The sequence below is a fragment of the Brachionichthys hirsutus genome, chromosome 2 (assembly GCF_040956055.1).
Source record: "Brachionichthys hirsutus isolate HB-005 chromosome 2, CSIRO-AGI_Bhir_v1, whole genome shotgun sequence".
NCBI lineage: Eukaryota > Metazoa > Chordata > Actinopteri > Lophiiformes > Brachionichthyidae > Brachionichthys > Brachionichthys hirsutus.
The window spans coordinates 13,274,995-13,291,562 of NC_090898.1; the positions used below are offsets into that span (position 1 = coordinate 13,274,995).

The 16,568-nt window shown below is 45.6% G+C and overlaps 1 protein-coding gene across 1 annotated transcript; it reads right to left on the reverse strand.

The window, feature by feature from the left end:
* Positions 1-324: 324 nt before the first annotated feature.
* cacnb3a (calcium channel, voltage-dependent, beta 3a) lies at positions 325-12,855 on the reverse strand. Its single transcript, XM_068749765.1, has 14 exons — positions 12,775-12,855; positions 11,161-11,253; positions 4,765-4,884; positions 4,384-4,506; positions 4,179-4,294; positions 4,019-4,098; positions 3,908-3,927; positions 3,213-3,290; positions 2,982-3,040; positions 2,795-2,895; positions 2,570-2,721; positions 2,409-2,504; positions 2,147-2,317; positions 325-732 (listed from the first exon to the last, which is right to left on the reverse strand). The coding sequence occupies exons 1-14, from the start codon at positions 12,853-12,855 to the stop codon at positions 325-327; spliced, it is 1,698 nt and encodes a 565-aa protein (XP_068605866.1).
* Between the last annotated feature and the right edge of the window lie 3,713 nt (positions 12,856-16,568).

Consider the following 16,568-nt stretch of genomic DNA (forward strand, 5'->3'; position numbering starts at 1 on the left):
GCCAGTGTACGGGACGTCCTACGGCGGGGAAACGTCAGACAACGCAGCTGAAGTTTGAGTTGGGGTACAGCCAGCAGCCTGAAACCTTTCCCCGTTGATGCCCTGCAGACTCGGTCCCCCCCCCCCCCACTTTGATAATTTAGGAATCTTGAGGATTGCACCTGGAGGCCCTTCTGGAATAAATCTAATGTTGCCAACTTGGGCATCTGTTTGCGTTTCAAACTGGATTTGGGGCAGCTCTGAACTGACTGTTTCGGTCAGAGGGAAGATCTCGGTTGCGGTCCGGAGGCCGGGGGGGGGGGGGGGGGGGGGGGCCTTGGTTGGTCAGTAGGTGTCACGGGGCCAGGGGCGACTGCGCTGACGGTTGTTCCTCTGGTTGTGACCTTGCTGAGCTTCGCGTCGGAGCAGCCTGTCTTGCGACTCGTGCCCGTTGGCGCTGTGGCCGCTCCCCGTGTGTCCGCGGCGAGGGGGGTAAACGTCCCTGTACGTGCGAGCGTGGCAGGGGGAGGCGCAGTCATCTTCCTCCTCCTCTTCCTCCTCCTCCTCCTCCTCGTCTTCCTCGTCCCCCCTGCGGCACGGGCTCCCCCTCTGGCCACGAGACAAGGAGTCGCTGGCCTCGTCGGACGGCATAAGGCTGTCCTGCTCCAAGGGGGAGTGGGCCTCCTCGCCCGCCATCTCCTCCTCGTCACCCGCCAAGCCCACCACCTCGCCCGGCTGCGGCTGGTTCTTGTTCTGAGGATTTCAAGTCACCAGAGAACGAAAACAGGGTGAAACAGGTCGTCTAAATAAAGTTGAGGAACGAGGACGTTTCAAAGAACCTTCTTTTCCGAAAGCACTGATAGTTTCTACAGAAAACAAAAAGACAGAAAGAGACAAAATAATGCAAACACCACATCAAGAAAGACTTGGAAGGAAAGGTGCAAGGTGACCTTAAACCAAAGCTCGCATGGCCTTTGGTGCATTTCAAATGATGCAACTGTTGCCCAAAGTCTGCAAACTTCCACCGAGGAGGTTCTGTTTTTAATGCTGTTTGTCTGTGTATTAGCAGGATTATGGAAAAAACTACTGGATGGACCTTGATGAAAGGAAATCTGTAGATGGGTTCATCCTCTGGGGATCATGATGTCTGAACTAATCTGTCCCATTAGTAAATCACCTGCGGTTTCCTTGGTGACAGTAAAAGAACCGTAAGCGCTGTCACCTGGAGACAAGTGTTCCTTTTAATTTGCTGTTTCTCCTCCACGCCTGCAGGTGGTGCTGTTCACCCTGGCCTGCTTCCTTTGTCTGTCAGGAACCTGCAGGTGGAGGCTGGGAGATGATCTGACCCACCTTCCCACCGAACAACGATTCCGTTTGGACGGCCGTAACGTAACACAAATATCCTGGATATGGTGTAAGAATGTGGATAAACGGCAAGCAGCAGCCCCTTCAAAGCCCTTTTTGAAAAGTGTTTGCAATTTTTTTTTTGTCTGTGTTTTTACAGAATAACACCAAAACAAAAGAAATGCCAGTGTGACGGTAATGAGATTACTCCTGAACATAAGATGTTAGTGTACTGATGTCATGGTCTGGTTACCGGGTAAATTATGTCATCGGCTCAGGTGACGACGCTACTTTAATTAGCATTCAAGATAGCACTGTGTGCTACTTTGAGCGACGGGGCATCATTCACAAAGCGTGCTGGGAAAAAAGGGGTCAAAGCAAAAGTTCAGCGTGGACATTCTCTCCAAATGTCTCATCATTTTGTGACATTTGGTATTAAAACTGAAGCTGCTTTGTGAATTTCCATCCCATCAAGCTTGCGGATCAGTGATTCACCCGAGACCATCGGCGATACAGGAAGGGGGGGGGCAGGGTGAAATGGAGAAACACGCCAGCCTCTCTGGTGGTGAGCTCTGAATTCATACGGCGTCGCGTTCAGGAGTCGGGCGGTATGTCAGAGGGGGGGGGGGGTTGTCAGTGTTTGAGAGTGCAGATATGTACATATAAAGCACGCTACTCACCCCGGTTTGAAAGCGATCATTCAATTAATCCCTGTGTTTCAGAAAACTGTAAAAATGTTAAGCATGGATGAGCGGAGCGCTAAAGAACACGACGCGTTCCCACTTCAACGCCCTCGAAACGGCGGCGGGCGCAGGCGCCTCACCTGCAGGCTCGAGATGGCGGAGGGCGGGGTCATCAGGGTCTGCTCCAGCAAAGGGTTGAGGGGGGTGTTGCCGGGGAGGTGAGTGGCGCGCCAGTACACCTCCATGTATTCAGCCAAATGCTCGCACGCGTCTTCCAGCTGGTTCTCGTCCAGAATGACGTCAAACATATCCTAAAAAAAAAAAAATGGGGGGGGGGGGGGGGGTCAGGCCTTCCATTGTCTGATGAGCAAGTTATAATGCATTCATCGTCTGAACACTCACGGGGGGGCACTGAGAGAGTTTGTCTGCAGCCATCATCTGCACGTTCAGGTGCTTGCTCTGAGACTTCCCCCTGGATTTGATCAGCCTCTGGAGCACCTGAGAGGAAGGTAAGTATAAGGTGAAAGGTCCGAGGACTGTCAATGTTCGAGACCCCCCCGTACCTTTGGCGAGGACACTTTAACATAGACAATGATGGGTGCAAGGGAGGTTTTGACAAGCTGCGCTGGATGGTTGATGGTGTCCGCGTCCAGAATCACCAGCTGCAGGGTTTTGGCGAGCTCGAATATCCTCTCGATCTCACTCTGGACCTCCGCTGTTCAAAGACGCATCGCTTTTCTGAATTTAAGATCGTGGCTTCGTCGAATTATCAACGCTGCGATAGTCACCTAAGCTGGAGCGAGTGTTGGATCTCTCCATGATGGGCCTTTTGTTGAGGACAGATCGCTTGGCTAACGACAGGTCAGCTGTTACACGCGTGATCGAAATTCTGCCAGAAAGACGTAGAGGGGGGAGAAGAAAGTAAGTAAGTGAAAAAAAAAGAAGAGGCACCTGTAATCTCTCCGTTTCACCGACCTTCCCTCAAATCGGTGTTTCAGGAAATCAAAGAGAGCTTTCTGCATCATGTCCGTCACCTGGTGGACAAGAGAGGAGACGACAGGACACGGAGAAATGAAAAAAGTCATGACGTGCTTCGCGCGCGTGTGTGTGCGTGTGTGTGTGTGTGCGTGTGCGTGTGCGTGTGTGCCATAGAAAGAGCTTCAACGGTGCGGCAGTCATTGTCTATCTGCTGGAGGTGAGTCTGACCTCGTAGCCCTTCAGCGACGGTCCCACGAGGATCACCGGCCTCATAGAGGGCACCACATCATAGGGAGGGACATGTTCCTGCCACAGGTGGGGGGGCGGGACAACCAGGTGATGAAGAACAGAGAGAATAGGTAAGGAATGAAGGGGAATGGATGTAAAAAGCTAAACACATTTTTGCATTTTTGGTGAGTCTTTCTATGATTTTATTTTTTAGTCAATGGGAAAATCCACACTTTTGTTATTTCTTTTTGTATCCAGGTGGGTATCTGGAGCACTTTCAAAATTTAATGGGATCTAGGTTTTAGACCAAGACCCATCTTCAGATTTTTTTCCCATCAAGATCCATTCAGTAGTTTTTGTGTAATCCTGCTAGCAATTAATAATAATAATAAAATAAAAACAGCCTACAAAAACATAACCTCCTTGGCAGAGGTAAGAATTTTCTTACATTACATAGAAACCAAAGTTACAAATTAATCAAACTCATGTAACTCTAAATTATGTAAATACATAAATTAAGTAAATAAGTAAATTAAATCATAAATTAATCATAAATTAGTCAAAAAATACATAAATTAAGCTATTAACCTTAAAAAATGCAACTCAAAGCATTTTAAGATGTTTGTTCTGGGAATGTCCTTAAAAGTCTAAAACTATGAACAGATGTGGTGACGTCATGAAGTACCAGAACGCACCTGTTTCTGCTTCTGTTTGGCTTGTAAAAAACAACAACATCAACAATCAGTGAAAAAGAAGAGAAGACAACAGAGGCCATGCTCCAGCACAGAGAGGCCTGCAGCACTTACGTTCACCTGCAGACGGCGGTGTTGTCCTCCAGCTCCCAGTCACCATGTCGCCTAAACTGGAAGAGTTCCCCCCTGATTTCCTGCAAGAGCCACACAACATGATCAAACCTGTGGTTTATTATTGAACTGCGATCGGTGAAGCTTGAAACTCCAGACTGGCCTTTGTTTTTGCTCCTGTTTGAGCCTCATCGCCTCCAATCGGAGAGGACTGGGGATGAAAGCGATGTCTGCTCCTTCTTTTACCAGCCGGCCGATCCACCAGTCATTGTTATATTTCTAGTGAGTTCAACACAACAACGTCACAATCGCAAGCGAGCTTCATGATCATCATCATCATCATCATAGACAAAAAGATAAGCGCTCACTTCTTTGATGTGCAGGAAGTCTTTGGCATCGAAATTGACTGCAGCTCCTTGGACGGGACAGTCCTCATCCAGAGCGCCACAGTAACTCACATTTGTCTTCACTGCAAACGCTACAGGTTTGGACTGTCGTCGTCAAATAGAAGAAGAAGAAAGAAGAAGAAGTGATGAGAGAAAAGAGCATTTCGATCTATTCACACTCACTGAAAATCAATTCATTGATTCAGAACTGATCAAAAATAATGTTGTTGTTCCTTTTAGTGGGATCCACTATGGAATTTAAGGGGTTCTCCCCCATCATAGATAACTGAAGGTCTTTGTCGGACCAGGTGAATTCACCTGTACATACTTTACCTTATATGGCAGCGTCGCTGTGGGTCGTACCTTAGCTCTGTCGAGCTGCAGCTGTGCCTGGCGCTCGGCTTCACGCCGATACGCCTCGCGGTCCTCCTCCGCTGACAGGTCTGAATCCGACGGTCTACTGGTGTAGGAATCGGCCGAGCCCTGCGGACGTTATCAGCAATATTAGATTTAACCAGAAAAGCACTCGGGGGGGGGGGGGGGGGGGGGGGGCTCCGCCAAGCACCTCAGCCCCCGCCCGATGTTAGTGAGTTACACCAAAAAGAATGCCCCTACATTTATTTTATCTATTTATTTTTTATTCCTTAACCATGAAAACAAACTTCTAGCAATTAGATTCACGTTGATATCATTATTAGTTTATAGGTTATTCACTAAAAGCTCACTTTCACTAATGATGGTTTCTTCTGGATTCTAGATCCAGAGCTTTTGAAGACACGACAAATCCGTTTGTCCACCACTACTAAGAAACGGAACCTCCTTTGTGGAGGAAATAAGAGCGAGAAAGGGTCCATAAACAAAGTCGTTCTGTTGTGAAAATATAACCCAATGTCTCCTCAGGTATTACAGATCGAACAAATCCTCACTAATATCCGCAATCCGAGATCTCTTCTGGATCACCATCAAAATGTCATAATCTTTTCCTGGGAATATTTCCAACATTTTCAGAACATTTCATCGAGATCCCTCTCTAACTTTTTGAGCTATGTCGCTAACAGCCAGACAAACAGGCCGATAAAAACACGAGCTCCTCGGCGGAGGGGGCAGATGGCCTCACCGTTACTGATGCAGGATGCTACTGCAGGTTATAGTGGCTGATCCGTTTCTGTTTGCTCTTCTGCTCTGCAGAATGTGTGCAGGTGTTCATGCAAATACGTGTGTATTCATAAATGCATTCACATGCAAGCGTGTGTATCTACAAAGCAATGCCCTCCTCTCCCACACCCGGCACATTCTGGTCGACTAAATATAGCACAAAGGAGGCAACTGCTTCTTCTCCTCTCCTGCTTGGCCCCGGTCCATTCCATCATCCCCCCCACAGTGCAGCGCGCATACATCCTTTATTCCCTTGTTTATTCTCCAAGGACATCTCCTCATTAGCAAAATACTCTACATGCAGGCTATCATTTTTCATCGTATGCGGTTTACGGACGTATTCCAGAGGCGGCTGGCGCATTAAAGCTGAAACACGCCAGCGAAGCTCACAAAAGAGGCGTTTTATCAGAAGTGAAACGGTGAAAGCGGTTTGGTATTTGCTGCTGGGTTTACGTCAGAGCCTGTAGAGGCGGTTCAGGTGACAGTATATGTCCAAAGGGTAATACAAACGAATCAGGAAACAGAAAAAGGTAGCTGCTTCCAGTTTCTCCAAATTAACTTTAATTGTTTTTTTTTAATTTTTGTAATAATGGTAGCCTACATTTATTTTTATGTTTAGGTTTCTGACACAAGAAAAATATCTGTGTGCATTGAAAATGGGTTATGGGCATTTCTCAACATAATCAGGCATCTTAAAACCTTTAAAAAAAATGTTTTCCAAAGGGAAAATATTAAAAGGGAAGTGTGTGTGTGTGTGTATAATATGGTGTAATCTGGATGTTCTCAACGCTCTCTATTGCCTGTTTTGGATTTATTTTTGCTGCAGTGGTTTTCTTTACTGACAGATTCAGGACTGAGCTTCTAAACAGAAGCCAAATAAAGAGGGTTCGCGCACGAGCGCATACACGCACACACTCACACACACACACACACACACACACACACACACACACATGTTTAGCATGTTCTTGCAAAACAAAACAAAATTTCAAAAATGCACATAATAAAGTACGACAAAATATGGTGATTTCGCCTCGGTCCTACATTAACATAAACATATGCAAATGAATCCTCTGGAGAACTAATTATAAGCAGCACAAATAAAACTAAATCCAAGCTAAAAATACAACAACAACAACAAAAGAAAGAACCCAGGCATGAAAAGTAACCACCACTTTTGTTTGATCCGCCCTTGTCTTGCATGTGATCTAAAAAACATCACAATCCAAAAGGACGATTCAACTCCCAGAGAAACGGCGAGCGGACGCCTCTGTTCATTTAGTTATTTTTTGCATGTTCAGATAACTAGATCAGATTTCTAGCTCTGCAAAGCAACGCTGCACCAACGCCGAGGGAGAGAGAGAGAGAACAGGATGGATGGATGGAGCGAGGGACGGAGAACGAGGGTGAATATCTTTGACAAGATGTACCGAGCAGAGAGGAATGTTTACGAGGGCGGAGTGAATGAAGGATGGTCGGAGAGACCAGAGCGGTAGAAACGATTTATGTGACGAGATAAAGCGAGGCTATCTCGGGGGGCAGATGAGATTAGAGCATAATAAAATGCCATAAAGGAGAGGAGTGAGACCGAGATATCCATCTTCATCTCAGAGAGGAGAGGAACCACGGCAGGAGGGAGAGGAAGGAGGAGGACCAGGAAGTAAAACATGTTACAGACAGGAATGTGGAATTAAAATGGTGGTGGGGAAGGCGCTGTGCTCAACAATGTTAGGACACGGAGCCGTGATCGCTCCTGGCTTCCTGACACATACACGTAAAGAAATGCAACTGAATAAAAATGGATGCATTTGGGGCCTAAGCTGCGATGCAGAGGCAAGAATGTGAGCGCAGCATCGTTGTTTGGGCCGAGGACGAGTTGCTCTGCCGTTAAAGTCTCTATCTGGCTGCTAAATATAACTCCGTTCCTTCCTACTCTGCTTCTGTCATTATTCCTCACATGCTGCAAAACAGATGGCCTCCACTACCTCAAGGTGGGGGGGGGGCTCTGACGAGGAAGTTGTGCCACCCAGTCCGTCTAGTCCTCAAAAATGCCCGAGTCATCAGTCCAGATCACGTTCCAACGCATTTTCATTCTCGGTGAGAGTGGAGCGATGATTTGGTTCTGCGTTTATATGATCGGTTCCAGAATCCAGATCGATATCTGGAGGCGGGGCGGGCTACATGGATTCGGAAGTTTTTGTTTTCATCCCTGACATAAAAGAGAAACAGGATTTGTTTCTTATACCGCTGTTCATTTGTTGTTTCCACCTCCCCCGTCTTTATTCCTTTTGCAGATTTGCAATGAGTTTCATTGCTTCCTCAGCCTCTCCAGACTCATCAGCCACCACCACCACCAGTGTCTGGATTTAATTGGTGGATTTTTCTTGCAGCTATTCAGGACAGATACCCTTTCAATCACAATGCCCACATTATCATCGAGCCACGCAGAATTCCCATGTCTTGGAATTCCTGCATTTCAAATTTCCTTGCAGAAATTCACACGATTTCTTACGGTACATCAAACGGCCCTTCCAAACTCATCGATCATGAAAGTGTGACGCCAAATTTTAAATCCATCGCTGCTGGAAAACGTCGTTTCACAGACGACGAGCTGTGAAAGAGCGGCGGGTGTGAAAACTCTGATGGTGATGGTATAAATGATTTAAAGGAAAAGTGCACAAAAAAAATGCATGCCAGGTCTAAAGTAATTTTTGCAGAAGAGCAGAATTTATTATTCAAGAGGTCGAAACATTTCCCTCAGAGCAAAGAAAAAAAAAAAGCAATTTGAAAAATCCCTCAAATGTCCAATTTCAAAAAGCGCCTGATTAACTGTGTGGCCGTAATTCAAACGTCAGCAGGTTTACTCATGCTCAGAGCTGCGATACACAATGCAATTCATCATTCTGTGGTCCTGTCAATATCAAAGAGGAAACGGGGGGGGGGGCGCACGCGAAATCCAGTGACTTGTTGAGGAGCCGGGAGGTGTGAAAACGTGCCTCTTTAAACGAGGAGGCGAGATGGAGGAGGAACACAAAGGATGAAGAGAGGAGCGGCAGACAACACGATGGAAATGATGGATGGAGGCGCCGGTAGAGACAGGAGGAGTTTCAGACGGGGGGGGGGGGGGGGGTCGAGTGCCACAGAAGTCATTTGTACTTACTCAGTTATGGTGCTGATGCTGCCCGTCCCTCCCTCTGTGTACACTACATGCTGTAAACTGCGACAGACTGTCCATTCCCTAACCAGGGGGGGGGGGGGGCAGCAGCTGCACCACAGCAACACAGCAACACCTTCTCCTTCCTCACCCCCCACCCCATCCCACACACATCCACAAGCGATGCAGCGTTTTTGCATCACTTGATGAAGCCACCAAATTTTCCATCGTGTCAAAAGTTCCGAGTTCAACATGCGGAGACGGTGGGAGGGAGAGACGCTGCTTGAACACCGGGGGCGACCTGCTGTGCCCCCCCCCCGCCCCCCCTCTGTTTCAGAGCCTCGTGCATTTAATACAGATATCGACACTTATGGCAGCACGCTGCTGCAGAAATGAGTCATACTCCACTGCTCCTCCGTAGACACCCCGCCCCTATCGCAGACACAAAACTATCTGCTCTGTGAAATTCACTCCATGTGCATTAAACAGTCATAACGCCTATGGGAGGGGGGAGGGGAGGGGGGGGGGGGGCTCTCTTACTGTGCATGCAGAAAGAAGGTAATGACTGAAAAGAAACTGTAAACAATGAACCAACGCATCATGAATCTTTAAAGCCGCGCGGTATTCTCAGGGAATCTGGACATTGTCATTAACCCCCCCCCCCCCCAATCAGGATAACTAATGCCCCCCTCCTGAAGAAAATGTCGGCTCAGCCATTTTCCCCCGCTCCTCAGTAACGTCCCTCTGCTCCACATTTCCTCACACTATTGGCACGACTAATATTTTCCCGAGAGAGCTGTGTTTTAAATAATCGCCTCCACCAAGCAGGACATGTTTTTTGCCGGCGTTTATCTCTGTCTGTCCGTCTTTTAGCAAGATAACTCTAAACGTTACAGACGGATCTTGATGACATTTGCAGGAAAGGTTGGGAATCTTACCAGGAATCGCTGATTACATTTTGGTGATGATCCAGAAGAGCTCCTGGATTGTGACTCACTTTGAATGTCTAATATGCACCATCATGCAAAATGTCTTCTGGGTCTGATCCAGAATGAGGTCAGGAAAAAATATTTAATTTTAACAGAGCTGTTTAAATATATTTTCAATGTGACTACACTTGATTTAATATCCATAAGTTGCAAAAGGTTAAACATGACTGGCTTGATTTTCATTTATTAAAAAAATAATTCATTATTTTGAATAAAAACTATTACTGATGCATTTGATAAGGGCTATAAAGCAAAATGATTGTTGTTCTTGATTAATCAGTCAATAAAACATTTCTGCCATGTTGAAATCTTTAAACTAATAAAAAAAATACAGATATTTAATGTTCTGTCATGTAAAACAAAGTAAATAGATTTAGAAAAAAAAATCTTAGTTTTATTTACTTGAATTATGAATCACTTGGATTTTATTTTTTTAATCCTGAAGCAGATCTGGTTTATAAATGTGGAAAACAAAATGCATCACGTTACCACTCAAATCAGGTTGAGTTTCCAAGGTTACAGCTCACTTTAAAGATTGCCTGAATGAACGGGAGGTAAAACTATTACCAGAATAAAAGATTAGGACTTAAAAGAAAATGATTCTACAAATATTGACAGCTACTTCACTAATCGTAGTATTCCTCTGGCTCTACATTTTGAAGAGTTTCAGCCACTTTAGATCAGGAATTACTTGATATTATAATGAATTATATTATATATTACTCCAGGAAAGACTTTGTTGAGCCGTAGATCTCATGGGATGTCATCGGGTACATCTGTGACCAAGCACTGTAGGTGTTATTCATGAAGTCAACATCTAGTAGTAGCTGATAAAGAATCCTTTCAAAATGACCCTGGATCCACACGAAACCAGCTGTGCTTGCACTGCACATCTGTAACCAGGTGAGGCCTCTGATTGTATCGAGGATGAAATTCTCCCCTCTGCTGGATGCTCTGTGTAACTACAACCAGTGCAGCTTTATCCTCAGACACAGCGCATGGAAATAAACTGCTTAAATTGACCTGAAAACATTCATTAAATAAAAAAACCTGTGGCCTGTGTTTTTTTTTTGACAGAACACACGGCCACTTTCAAGCATGTTGAAGCTCTCTACTGTGCAAAACTACAGCTGAGACTGAACAGATGTCCCCGAAGACAAAGATGCAGAACTAAAAAAATGCTTATTTATCACTAATGCGAGTCCAAAATCAAAAGCTCACACCTAAAAAGTAACAAACTGTTTCACCAATGTTAGAAAAATACTGCAGCGACACCAGCTCTGTTGAAAATATATCAAACCTTTGAACATACGTGTCCTACTTTTTCCCCACAGACGCTACAGATCTTTCCTCCGTCTGACATTCGGAGTACGATAATCAGCAGGCAATTGCAATGTGTAGCCACGATTTAATGCGTAAATAAAGAAAGAGCAGCCGACAAATGGCTCCGAGGTCTTCTACCTGCCGTTTGATGAAGCTGGATGTTGTGTCAGAAGACGTGCTTCCATCCGAGCGTTTGAAGCGGCTCTTGCGTTTAGGCAACTTCCGGGGCAGCTGCGATGAAAGAGACACGTGCGAGTGAGATAAATAGAGAGACGGAATGAAAACAGCTTTCAGTATGCTGATTTATAAAGCTAAACAATGCAGGAGAACTGGTGCTAAAAAAAAAGCCACTGTGAACCAACTGCTTTGTCAATATCAAAGATCAATTAATGTAGCTGCATCATATATGTCTGCGTAATGCAGGGAGAGATTACCCCCCCCCCCCCCCCCCCCCGTGCTGTAAGGCCTTCGGGCCACAGGTGAGAACGCGACTGTACCTGACACATTTCACCGGGACGTATGTTCCAGTCTCGATCTACTGATACCCTGTAAAATCTCACTTTATCAACCTCCTATGTTTGGAAATAGATTCATCTAAATTGATAATAACATCTATAGATAGATTTATTTTTTCTGATCCATTGCATTGTTCCAAGGGCACAAATTCTTATTTTAGATGCAAAACTGTGTCAACAAAAATGGTGCAGTGGCGGCGGCGCAGGGGTTAGCGCTGTCTCCTCATAGCAAAAAGGTACCGGTACCGGGTTCGAATCCTATCCTTCCTATGCTCTCCCTGTCTCCCCGGTTTCCTCCCACCTCCAAAAACATGCAATTTAGTTGACTACTCCGAATTGTCCGTCGCGTTTGGGTGTGTGCGTGAACGGTTTGTCTGTCTGTGTGTGTGACCCTGCGATGCGCTTGGCGACACATTCGGGGTGTACCCTGCATCTCGCCCATGTAGCTAGCTGGGACGGGCTCCCAGTGACTTCCGTGGCCCCGCAAAGTGGAAAAAGCGGCAGAAAATGGACTACGACTAAGAACACAACGTGTATTTGTCTTTCATTCAGTCATGTGGCTTTAGGCCTGTCAGAAATGGATAAAAATATATACATTAGTAGATCTTTATTTATGAAAAACAGATTTTCAGAAAGATGAAAAGGTCTATATCTCATGTTTATACATCGTCTATGATATATATATTTTATTTATCTTTACCTGGAGCTATTTCCGCTGCACTGCAGTATGGCAGCAGCGGTAAGCCGGTAACGGAGGGTAAAAGCAGGGGCATTTTGTTTAGCACATGGTGCAGCACACTTTCAAGATGAAAGTGAAGTAATGGGGGGGCTTTGCCCCAGCACCACTTCATGTTTAGCAACGCCCCTGGTGAGGCTACAGGTCCGACCTTATTGTTGGCTTTCATGTAAATAAGAGTAAAATGTGACATTAAAAAAAGGCCCAAACATGGCTATTATATGCTGTGTGTGTGTGTGCGCGCGCGTGTGCATGTGTGCACGAGAGGCATAATAAACATGTGACCCTATTTTATGATCACACCCAAATGGCTTTTAATCGATCATGCATCAATCCGCTGTATCGATCAACGCGGAGATAAAAAAAAAAAAAAAAGTATCTCGCTGCCAAAACGCGACGCCTGAATTTCAACAACAAGTAGCAAGACATAACCCCCCCCCCCCCCCCCATTCCCAACGATGATGGAGTCAGAAGACTTAGACGTGCGATTCATTGATTTACCTGAAAATAATGCGACTGGGAGCTCGTTTCCACCGCAGACAGTTGGTCTACGGGCGATTTGGACATTTTGACTTGCACCATCTATCGGGAGCGCAGAGAGGCGGGATGCGCACGGACATGGGTGAGAGGAGAGAGAAGCATCTGTGTGCAATCAAGAGAGGGGCGGCGGCACGCAGCAGGGGGGGGGGGGCAAGGAGAAAGTCGAATCAAAAAATCAGGGGAAGCAGAAAGGATCCGACGGCTAAAATAAACCGAAAGGGCTGACGCGTCATCGATCCAGCCACCGTGCAGGTCCGTACTAAGTGCGGGTCTCTGCCGGGGGTGTCGGGTTTGGTGGGGGTAAAAACAGTGCAGGAATCTATTCATCCTGGGGAGATAGAAATGATGCGTTTATTTCTAAAGGATTATAAATGTTTGTTTGGATTAGGATTCAAATGATAAGACGCAGTTTTGATGCATGGAACATTCAAGGAGAGGATTGATCTCTGAGGAGATGTGGGAGAAACCAGGGGCGTCGATAGATTTATTTTACTGGGGCACCAGCCTCAGTGAAGGACCACCTGTAAGAGTTGTGTTAGCCCCCCCGCCCCCCCCCCAAAAAAAGAATATTTATAAAAAATAATTAAATAAAGTCATTATTTTTTAATATATGTATATTCTTCTTCTTATATGTTTATATCTTTAAAATGGACTCATTGATTCATCATCTTAACCGCTTTGTCCATTACCGGCCAATCAACGAGAGGGACACCCTGGACAAGCTGCCGGTCCATCACAGGGACACACACAGACGGACAATCATTCACACCTATGGACAACTTAGTGTAACTAATTCAACTAATTAGCATGTTGGTGGTGGTGGGAGGCCTCAGTTATAAAAATTCCAACTTAATTTATGACTGTATGATGCATAAATATATGATGTATGATCAATGCATAAGTGCAAAATTATCAAATATTACATGTATATTGTGTTAAACTCATGATGTATAGAGGCATGGTCAGACAACTACAAACAAAACTGTGATACCAAACTGCCACAGGGGCTATTACATATATAGTATTCTGATTCTGATGATTGCTATAACCTGGTACAATGACTCTCTCCTCTATGATCAAATTGTATGCTGTCCCTGTACAAATAAATGAAATCAGCAACAAGAAGAACTGAATGTAACAAAGTTCTTGTTATGCATTTAAAATCTCTAAGGCACATTTAATTATTTAATTTATATTAAAAAAAATGAACCTAACATATTTTTAAACATACACGTTTTTACTGGAGAACATAAAAAAATACAGACATACTTAAAATGTCAGATAAATTAAATATTGCAGCATTTTCCTCTACGGTAAAATCAACTATTAGTAGTTAGTTTGCCTTCAGAAAATGAAAATTCAAATAGTAATTTGTAGTGACAATACTTCACTCTGAAATGTAGTGAAGTAAAAATACAAAGTTATGGATAATGGAAATATTAAACCACGGCCACTTTGCACTTCGCCACCACTGCCCAATAGTACAAGAGAAGTTGGCTCCAAACTGTTTCCACTAGACACAGAAGTTTTGTGTGGTGCTATTTTGGGGAATGACCAAAATAAAACGAACTTCCCTGGCCTGTGGATCAGTGGTACTTCTGGTATAGCAGGAAGAATGAAGCCTGAACAGAACAGAAGCGTGGCAGTGCCTCGGTGATGCTCCGGGGCTGGTTTGCTTCCTCAGACACCGGAAACTTGCAAGCGCGCAGAGGATGAGATGGATTCCATCAAGTGTCAGGAAATCCTACAAAGTGGCTTGCCATCTGCGAGGAAGCTGCAGCTTGGCCTCGTCATTGGGCATTCCAAGAGGACAATGATTTCAAGCATACCTCAAAATACTTTTAGCAATACAAATCACTTCCGGTTAAAAGGTTGAATTTTTGTTTATTTATTTGTTTATTTTTATTTATTTATTATTATGAAGACGACTCCTTCTCTTGTTGTAATTCTTTCTTTGGTTCACAGACGCCTCTTCGCCTCTAGGGGGCGCGCCGAGTCACTAAAAGTGGCAGCAGGAGCGCCGTGTGGCCCCATGGCTCGCATGGAATAAGGAGAGCTTCGTAAAGACTCCCACGGTGAAATTACACGTCACCGGAAGTCTAATGGTAGTAAAAAATAAAAAAGATGTACTGTTTAATTTTATTACTACTTAATTCCAGCTACACAATCATTCTGGGTTCAGCAGCGAAATCTGGGATTGTACGGGTCTCCATAAAACTAAACCCTGTGTAAAACTGTGGATTGTAGTTTTTAACTTTGCCTTTGTTTGGCTGTTTCTCCCTGGTTCCAGTAATTCTGGTAAAATAAACTCATCAGCTGTTGCTTGTAGTCTTTAGTCTATTAAAAAGCACAAATCCTGCCATTAAAAGATGCCGAAGTGATTCCAACAAAATCATCATTAGCATAAACACCATAAAAAAGCAGACGGATAAGTCGGTACCTGCCCTAAATGCAGCTTTAAAATAGAGAACATGTTCTACATTGCACCAAACAAATGAACATTGTCTGTTTTTTGGACACTTTAAAAATATAAATCTATCATCAATTGATAATTTAAATGATCAGGATTATTTCCTGTACAACCCCAGCTAGGTGGTTTTATTTTGAAAGGAACACCCGGAAGTGTGATGTGCATGTATTTTATACTTTGACAGCGGCGCTTGGAGTCGACAGGGTCAGGGGGGAGGAGAGGAGAGGAGAGGAGAGGAGAGGAAAGGGAGTGGAGCGGAGCGAGGAGACGACAAGGAGGAGATCCCGCACAGGGTGACAAATGTAACCGGACGGCGGGCCCACGGACGCTCCTCCACCCGGGCTCTCCCTTCCACGCGCCGATCCGGAGCCTGTCGCGGAAACACAAACAGAGGATGATCACGGTGAGTGCGCGTCTCTCCGGCTGCTGCTGCGCGCCGCGGGCACGACATATGTGATACATGTTCCTCCTGCCTCGCGTTGAAACGCGTCGACCCGTGCGCGCCCCCGCCTCCTCTCTGTCAATACACGCGCGTCGTGGGTAGAGGACGGCATCGCCGGCGAGGCCTCCTGTCACGCGGGGGGGGCAAGTCCGTGTTCTCTGTTGCCACAGCATTTCAGTGGGGGGGGGGGGGGGGGGTAAAAAGGATGAGCCGCATCACAGTGGGCTTCTGATTCCTGTCAGCCCCCCAGCTGCAGGTTATTTCTAAGAACTTTAAACCATCCTTCCATCCCTCCCTCCATCCATCCATCCCTCCATCCATCCCTCCATCCATCCATCCATTGGCTGATGCTGAGGAATGCACTTCAGCACTAAAACCGAGCTGTCAGTGCTTCAATCCTTGCGAGATTTCCCACGCCACATATGCGTAAATCTCTCACGGGCGCGCGTTCGGGCGCGCGTTCGGGTCCCAACTTGAGCCGGAACGGAAATCTTTAATGTTGCTCGCTGTGGTTTGTCACGCAGGCCGTGATGTTATGTAACAAGAAGCCGACGCCGTTTGAATGCAGGGCCCTCACGCACGGCGTTGACTGTGCGTGGCTTGCGTTTGTGCACACCAGATGGTAAACTGGTCATCTTCACGCACGTGATCCAAACGGCCGCGCGCAAGAAATGCACAGAAAAGGGTTAAATTAACGATGATTCATCTTCTCTTTTTTTTGCATCTTTATTATTTAGAACCAGAGGAGGAAAAAAAAAGGGGGGGGGGGGGGCGCATACACAAATCCGGACTGGTGCCCCCCAGTAATAGTCAAGCAACATGCAATCAATCACGCACACCATC